The sequence below is a fragment of the Gymnodraco acuticeps genome, unplaced genomic scaffold (assembly GCF_902827175.1).
Source record: "Gymnodraco acuticeps unplaced genomic scaffold, fGymAcu1.1, whole genome shotgun sequence".
NCBI lineage: Eukaryota > Metazoa > Chordata > Actinopteri > Perciformes > Bathydraconidae > Gymnodraco > Gymnodraco acuticeps.
Genome location: NW_022991228.1, coordinates 239215 through 248398, shown reverse-complemented (window position 1 = coordinate 248398; position 9184 = coordinate 239215). Strand labels below are relative to the sequence as shown.

Sequence of the window (9184 nt, the reverse complement as noted above, 5' to 3'; positions counted from 1 at the left end):
GCATAAGTTCGTTCATGATGGCTCATGTCAGTGATAGTGATGACATCGTTGCGAAATTATTAACCGAGTCATTTTCAAGATTGAGTTACATTACGTTACATTGCATTTAGCTGACACTTTTATCCAAAGCGACTTACAATAAGTGCATTCGACCAAGAAGATACGAACTAGAAGAAAACAGAATCATATAAGTACATCAGGTTTCATAGAGCCAAATCATTTCAAGTGCTACTCAACTGGCTTTAGATAAGCCAGTCCTTTATTAGTATATAAGTGCTTTGTTAGTAATTCTTTGTTCGTAATTCTATCATGTTACAATGATAAATTGGAGTGGCAAAGGATCAGCTGCATGACCCCGCCATCAAGTACTTCATCCAAAAGGACAGGAGAATGGACTTTGTGTTTAAGTGATTTGATCATCAAAGGGAGGCCTAAGTCATTTTCAATGTGGGCCGCCGTGCCTAACCCTGCCCATTCACACCCTGAAGCAATAAAAGGATTGACAGGAAGACTTCATCACCATTATTGTAGTTAAGCGTGACCGGATCACCAGATCACTACTGGACTAAAGTTTTCTGGCTATTTTTCACCATGGTGCACCTGAGACGGCTGTGGATCAATGCTCTGTGTTTGCTCACCATGGCTTCTTCAGGTAAGAAATAATCATGCATCAATATTTGGTCAGAAGAATGAAAATAAATGAAATATTTGTATGATTTACAACTCATCAACGAAAGGAATTTGGCCTTCTCAAAGGACTTTACTGTTGCTCTTGCATATTGAGCCCATTGTTTTAAGTTCAGTTATCTACAAGGTAAACATTTGGTGATTATTTGAACAGGTTCAGGTGATTTGGGGGGGTTTAAATGCCAACATCATATGGACAATAGAAACATGTTGGAATTATTTAAGTGTCTCTAAGGCCTTCAGAAAACACATTGGAACGTTCCATTTAGAGACTGTTTTAATCACATCACACAATCATCCTAAGCCAATGGAGGTGTCAAGTTCTCATGGAATTTTATTTTCCTCTGAGAGAATTTCTCTATAATGGCTTCTAAGTTCCTTAGTTGGCATTAAAAGTTGCTTTAACTTCGGTCCTAACGTCACATTTCAGTGATTGCCCTCCCATAGGCTCAAATAACTGCCCTGTTATAAATGGATCTCTCTTTCTCAGCATCTGGGGGATATGTGAAACAGCTTGATATCCAGATGGAGTCAAATATTTCTAAAACTGATATACATTTTTGATTATAATTTCTAAATAATCCATTTACACCTCTCTCCACATTGTTGAGTTTGCCATGTTCAACTTTCAGACAATATTGGACATGGAAATTGGAATATACAGATAAGGTCATAGGCAGAAGAATAGATAGAGAAAAGCTACAGGAGTCCTTATATATTTAATAATAATATGTTTTTATTAAAAAAATAAAACATTGCTGAATTCAAAATCCGCCTTTCATTTCCACGTTTTGCAGGGGGTAAAACTGTGACCATATGCCCTGAAATGACAAATGATCTTGGAAACATCAATGTTTTTGTGCTGGTCTGGTATGTCTTTCATTCTGGAGTTGAACTTGTCCCACTGATCCTGCAGGGCTTCTGGCTCCTCAGTCTCTTGGCCTGCGTGGATTTCCCAGAGAAGAGCAGCAGAAAACTTCTCTCACGTCCTTCAATTTGCCAATAGAGATCACCAACAGGAACTTCACCAACGCATTACTCGACACCACAACTGAAAATTATCGCACCATGTATGGAGAAGTCGCTACCCTGGTAGGATGAATACCAATTTAAACACATTTTAAAATGTAATCGGCTAGCTTTCAGGCTGATATTGAACTCTTATTCAATAATTAAAATAAATATTTTCTTCCTCACTCACAAAATGAACTGAACCTGTAAAATCTTAATATCTAAAAAATATAATATAGTTAGCAAATGACATCCCTATGAGGAACTGGAAGAATATATCTTTATACATTTTGTAAGAACTTGTAATAAATAAATAAAAAACTTGATGTACTGCATTATGTTACCCGTATTGCACCATTTCTCAATCAAATCCATTCAGTGCATATACAGTGTGTCCTTTACATAGAAGTTAGGGTAGTGGAAGAAGTACTTAGATGTTTTATTTAAGTAAAAGTAATGATACATTGTAAAAATACTCAAGTCAAAATCTTACTTAAGTGTAAGTACCACAAATACTCGTAAACCATATTTACTGGATTATGTCTATCACAGTTGTAGGTGTTGTTAATTTGAATTACTTTGTATACCGCTGCTAGATACTCAACCTATAATTTTATGTAATTGTATGTCAATGTATTTGTTAATCGATTTTTATATTGTTTTTGCTAATAACTCAATGGATGGTTTAATCTATACCAAATAATCATATTTTTATTGTGACATCAAATGAAAACACAAGCAACAACAAATGTTACTAGGTGAATATTACCTCTGTATTTAACTAGTTTAGCTATAATGTGTTGATCTATATTTATTTTCCTTCCTTCTCTTTTGCAGTTAGATCAAATCTATTTCTGCAAAGATGGGGGTTTATGTTCAAATTTCCACTATCAAGGAGTTAAGGAAATGACTTTCAGGTATGAATGAATAATATATATATATATTTTAGAACTACTTTCGCATATAAATGCAAGTAGATGTAGTAATTTTTCCTTAAATATTTGTAATGATTCTCTTATAACAATATCACAAATGGATGTATAGTTGTGTATAACTTCCATTATTGTTATTTTTACAACACTTTCTTTCACAGCTCTGGATCAGTGATTGCCAACACAGTTATAAGCTTCAATACCAACCAAATAAACAAGCAGATTGTCTGGTATACCTTTACTCAGCTTTTCAACACCATCCAACCCCAAGTTCTTAAACTGAATTTGAGCTATACAACAGGTAAAAACAAGTTTTGGACATAATTCCAATAATTCCTCCTCTGTGATGTACATGTTGTTTCTGAAAGAAGCACTCTACATGTGTACCTCTTGTTTTTCTGTAGTTGACAAAATGAAGCCTCCAAAAACTATCACCACACAAACTACAACTACACCAACTACCAGCACAGCAACTACAACCACACCAACTACAACCACACCAACTACCACAACTTCTACAACAACACCTACTACAACTACCACCACACCAACTACCACCACACCAACTACAACCACACCAACTACCACAACTTCTACAACAACACCTACTACAACTACCACCACACCAACTACCACCACACCAACTACAACCACACCAACTACCACCACACCAACTACCACCACACCAACTACAACTACACCAACTACAACCACACCAACTACAACCACAGCAACTACCACCATACCAACTACAACCACACCAACTACCACCACACCAACTACCACCACACAAACTACAACTACAGCAACTACCACCACACCAACCACCACCACCACCACACAAACTACAACTACACCAACTACCACCACCACAACACCACCTACTACAACACCTACTACAACGAGCCCCTCTTTAACACTTTCCACCACCAATAGAACCACAACACCTAATACCACCACCACAGACCCATCCACTACCACAACCACAGACCCACCTCCTCCAACCACCCCCACCACAGCACCCACTACCACAACCACAGACCCGCCTCCTTCAACAAGCCCCACCACAGCACCCACTACCACAACCACAGACCCACCTCCTTCAACCACCCCCACCACAGACCCACCTCCTTCAACCACCCCCACAACAGCACCCACTACCACAACCACAGACCCACCTCCTTCAACAACCCCCACCACAGCACCCACTACCACAACCACAGACCCACCTCCTTCAACCACCCCCACCACAGCACTCACTACCACAACCACAGACCCACCTCCTTCAACCACCCCCACCACAGCGCCCACTACCCCAACCACAGACCCACCTCCTTCAACCACCCCCACCACAGCACCCACTACCACAACCACAGACCCACCTCCTTCAACCACCCCCACAACACCTAATAAGACCAATACCACCACAACAATGACTATTACAAATATCACTGCACCAAAACCTAATACAACTACAACATTTTCAACGTCCAATGTACGTACGGCTTCATCAGTCAAATCTGCTACTACCACAATTGGAGATCCGACAAAAACATCTGGAAGCCAAACTGAAACCTCTCCTGCTGGAAAACACACAGAATCGCACAGTGTTTCAACTGGAAAGCCCACCCATCCCCTGCCACCAGGGGGGAACAGCAGTGACTTTGTACCTGGATGGGGTATTGCCCTTTTAGTATTGGCCTCTGTCATCCTGTTGCTTCTGTTAATCATCTTCATCATGTTGGTGAGCTATCAAGCAGTTTTAATACAATATGCTTTTTCATTTCAATATTTCTGTTTCTAAGCTCTATAACATTTCACTTACTTCTCATTTTGTTAACTTTGATTTACCCATGCAAATGTAAACCTGGTTACATTTAATCAGAAGCCTTATCCCATTATAAGGACCACTAAAGGTAAACAAATAAAAATAAACTTCTAATTAAATAGAACCTTTCTATTGATCTGCTGCATCACTTGGGATGGCTGCATAGTTGTATGTGAGAGTACCAGGGTTCTGCCTGGCATTGTACATCATGATTCAATAAAACCATTAAATATACCTCCTACGATAAACACCAACACTTCTGATCTCCTAGTCCTGGCAACACTGCTCAACAATGGCAGCTCTAAAGATGAAATTAATGCTTTGTAAATACTTCCCTTAATACATTGCCATGCCTTGCACTGTGAACACTTCAACTGTATAGTGTTGTTTCACATCGCAGATAGTTGCTGTGCCCTCACCAGAAGTGACGATAGCGCTGTTAGCCAGCTACCTAGCTTACTAGCTGGCAATGTTTGTTTGTGATTCTTAATTTACCCTAAACAGATAACTGTAGATTATTTTTGACACCTGTATAATGGTACATTATTTAATAGTGAAAAAACCAACACATGTATTCATTTTATTTGTAAAGTGCAGTGTTTACTGAAGTAACCACAATCAGGTCTAGTCACGTAACTTCCATTACGTAGCCAAGATGGCGATTGTTGAGTTGAGTTGAGAAATGTTCCACACTAAACTTTGACCTTTATGAGTTATCTTAGTACACTGCATTTTGCCATACTTTGCATACATATAAGTACGCAATTTAAGACCGATCAAAGTTGATTTGAATGATAATTCCCTTGAGATAAACCAGATTACCAGAACAAATTACAGAACTGCAGCCTTTCTTGCAGAGAATTGAAGGATTTATGGAGCCTCTGTGGCCTTCAGCATCCTTAAAAACACTGAATTCTGGTCAAATATTTGTCTGAGTGAGACCATTACAACATTTGGTATGGGGCACAGGATTCTCTTTGGACTCCTTTCAAGACCGTGCCTTGTGAGGAAATGAATTGGGACATAGCTTTCTGATAAAGTTGTTTCCTAGCTATCATCTGAACTGTTTTGTTGCTCCGTTCTTTCAGTTGGTTCAATGGTGTTGTCTGCGAACGGAAAGTGGTCATATGGACCGTGCTGAGGATCCATATTACAGTGAAAGGGAACAACCATCCCCGAAACCCTCTGCCTGTATACTCACCTCAAACCCCAGTGACACAGAAACCGGTGCCAACCCCTGTCATTGTGGTAAGTACTACAAGTACTGCAGTGGTTTACCACTTGGAAGGTCAACGTGTTGAAGTGTCCTGAACCCCTAACTGCTCCCAAAGGCAATGCTGACTTCTACTGTAAAAGTGCTTTGAGTGTAAGTTATTGATATTGACTCTCTTTTTGGTCCTCTCTTTGAACAGGGGGATCCACCCAAGAAGAACAAAACAGGCTTCTATAGTATAAATCCCTAAGATTCTCTCAGCCATCAAGCAGCAGGTAGACCAGTTCATTTTTTTTTTCTAAGCACAGTATATTGATCGCATTCCAGGTACAGTACATGGCCATTCCCTTCTGGATTTTAATGATCAGTGACTTTAGCAACTTTAATACAGACACAGTATATTCTGTCTTACTTGCGCATTGAGAAGGGTAGTGAGGGGCGAAAGCTCCAAGAGGGGTACACATTATGTCTGAAGAATTGTGTTTATAATGTGATTTTTGATGAACGTTATCATTTCAATGGTAATCTGATAGTGATAAATAGATGTCGCGAGTAACATCGTTTGCATCGTGAGGCTCCAAAGTTAGTTCTGCTGGGCGGCCAAGGCTGGGTTTCAATGACTGTTTGAACTAACCTACACGCTTTATCAAATTGTGATGTAGGGCTTAATAAATAGGGACATTGTTATATTGTACATGATCAAGCAACGTGACAATATTTCATTTGACTATCATCTTACATTGCACGTTGCATAAATGGCTGTGTGCACATCAGTGACGTGCGGTGAGGTTCATGGCTGGTGATGCACTGACTCTTTCAGAGTCAGATTTACAAATATTATATTTTGACCTTAATCGAAATGTTCGGTTATTTTCAAAAGCTTTTTTAGTCTGATGCTTCGATTCATTTTAAACAGACCGTTCAACAAAAGGATACCCAAAATCTAAATATTGGATTGTTCTTTCTTAGTAAGATCCCATTTTCATTACAATGGTGGTCTTACCTTGACTTGAAGATCAAGTCCATGCTATCCTTCTGGACAACAATCTCTATTACTTTTTTGTAAAAGTTCTCCTTATCTTCCTCTAGTTTCAAAAGTCTAGTTTGTTGTTCACGTCTACCGGCCGGTCTACCGTCTCTGCGTAGAATAACAGTAGCAACAGGAACCTGTGGGCTCACATGCGCCCCCTTCAGTGCGGCAGAGGTTATGGCTGCCTCCCCTGGTGCTTTTTTCATTGCCGTTGTATGATGAGACCAGCGAGCCTAAATATCATATATACGTGAAATAAGTTATTTAGAGACTATGGATGGCGAGGATAAATGTAATAAAGGGATCTACAAACATTACATTGGTGACATACAGTGAGATGGTGCAGGCATGCGCTTAGGGCCCGCTTTCCAGCCAGTTTCTGTGGGGTGACGCATTCTGAGGTGAGGCAGAGCTCATCTGTGCCTCACCTCACCACACAGTAACTGGCTTGAGCGCGCTCACAAAATAAGTGCCCGCGCTACATTAGTTCCCGCGCTCCAGCCAGTTACTGTGGGCTTATGTGAGGCAGAGTTCGTCCCTGCCTCACTTCTCGTCGCTACCCGTAGTTGTCGCGGAGCTCGGCCAATTTGCTGATTTTGACTATAAAAAGCGATTGGAATCAAACAGAAATCACACTTACAACACAGATCAGTGGAGACATTTTATTATTATTACTATTTAGTTTTTCTTTAGTTGTTTTTCCGTTACATTGGAGTATGACAGGTGAGGCTCTGCCTCCCCTGCCTGCACGTCGCTGGTGCACATGTGTTTGTTCCCTACAGTATATGAGATGTGTAATTGTTCATAATGTTCATAACTATGTTTGTCTTCATGAGTATGTAACTATGTTTGTCCATCTTTATAGTCCTTTGATGTTTTGACACAAAGTGTTTTTATCAGTGGTAGAAGAAAAAAAAACTGGATCGGACAACACGTCTACTCTTCAGGAACTGGCCTTGACAATTTGTATAATGCCGATAATGCCTTGGCATTTCTGATATCTATCAGTTACAAACTGCAGTCAAAATTCAACTGTGTTTTTTAAATCTTACAATTCATCATAATACAGCTGTAGATAAAAACGATTGCATCTACCAACATGTTGCATAATGCCGTAATGGCTTGGTTTGGAGGAACCGCCTCGACCCACCTTGCAGGCTTCAACTTCACGGAAAGAGTAAAAACAGTAAACACGGAGATTCAGGGCAATTCTTGAACTCAAATGTAAAGCACACCGATTTCAAACCATATGTTTTTTACAGGCATGTATTATAAAAAAAGAGAAGACAACACAAAGTCAATCTATTTTCAAATGTTGACACCTAAAGTATCAAATTGGATTGACGAAACCGGTTTGTTTTACATTGCAAGACTAGAGCTAAAGAAATACCCTCAATCTGTGTTTACTGTTGTATACTCTTTGAAGCCGAACACTCTGTTATATGGTTCTATCGACATTATACGAAATGTCAAGACAAGTTCCTGAAGAGTTGACATGTTGGTCGATGCAAGCATTTTTATCTACAGCTGAATGATGTATTATTATGTAAATAATATCGCTGAAGTTTGACTGCTGTTTGTAACTGATAGATATCTAATGGCGATATCTGCCTCTGACCTCGCCCACTCTCTCAACAGAAGATCTTAATCAGGGTTTACTCATTACAACATTTGTTTGACGCACACTCCAAAGATTTGATGCAAGGAGGCTGGGCTTTATGTGCATTTTAAACAAAGGCATGCTTTTCTATAAATCCTACTGTACTAACAGAGGATGTAAAGCGTGAAGTCAACAAACAACAGGACACAATGTCACCAAGACTCACCTGGCTTAGGAAACACAGGGAGCAGTTATGTCTCATTGAGAGGAAAAAGTTCTTTGTGATATACTTTTGTTCAAGTCATGGTGTGGCCAGGTATATACAATATGTATTTAATAAAGCTATTTAGTACTGTAATATTTATGAATACTCTCTGTCCACTTTGTGTGTACCGGTGACTTTAATGTAACCAAATGTCCTTCTAAATGATAAATGAAACGGCGGCCTTTTTCATTGGTATCACCATAGTTTTACTCCAAGAGGTTCCCCAACTTTTTCTCTCATACTGTCATTTGAAAGTCTCAACACTTATGATGATTGCATTTTTATTAACCGGTAATAGTTATGGCAAAACTGGTAAGTGACATTGTAGTGACAAACACATTTTCGTTGTTGCTGTACAGAGCTTTTTGAATCATTAGAAGGATTGCATTGAAAAGGCAGATTCATATTTTGGATTTATGTTTCATTTTGATTGGATGGTGACAGAGGAGGAATAAGACCAAATGTGATAATATGTTTGAGATCTGACCCAAAGACCATTTTTATTTCTGAAATAAAAGATCCCCCCCAACCTAACCCCCCCCCCCCCCCCCCTGCTCTCCTTCACAGGCTGCAGGGAGCCGAGGCATGCTGACCAAACACAACCTCCTTCCACGGTGA

The 9184-nt window shown here is 39.6% G+C and overlaps 1 protein-coding gene across 1 annotated transcript; it reads left to right on the top strand.

The window, feature by feature from the left end:
• The first annotated feature begins 466 nt into the window (after window positions 1-466).
• LOC117561819 (mucin-2-like) lies at window positions 467-4921 on the top strand. Its single transcript, XM_034239422.1, has 6 exons — window positions 467-652; window positions 1604-1779; window positions 2536-2615; window positions 2792-2931; window positions 3035-4125; window positions 4859-4921. The coding sequence occupies exons 1-6, from the start codon at window positions 592-594 to the stop codon at window positions 4919-4921; spliced, it is 1611 nt and encodes a 536-aa protein (XP_034095313.1). The 5' UTR covers window positions 467-591.
• Window positions 4922-9184: the final 4263 nt, after the last annotated feature.

What these genes read in the sequence shown, in the direction of transcription:
- LOC117561819 (XM_034239422.1), top strand. Translation starts at nt 592, where the DNA reads ATGGTGCACCTGAGACGGCTGTGGATCAATGCTCTGTGTTTGCTCACC. An exon ending in GCTCACCATGGCTTCTTCAG is followed by an intron (nt 653 to 1,603) that starts GTAAGAAATAAT and finishes CTGATCCTGCAG; the next exon opens with GGCTTCTGGCTCCTCAGTCT. An exon ending in GTTAAGGAAATGACTTTCAG is followed by an intron (nt 2,616 to 2,791) that starts GTATGAATGAAT and finishes TTTCTTTCACAG; the next exon opens with CTCTGGATCAGTGATTGCCA.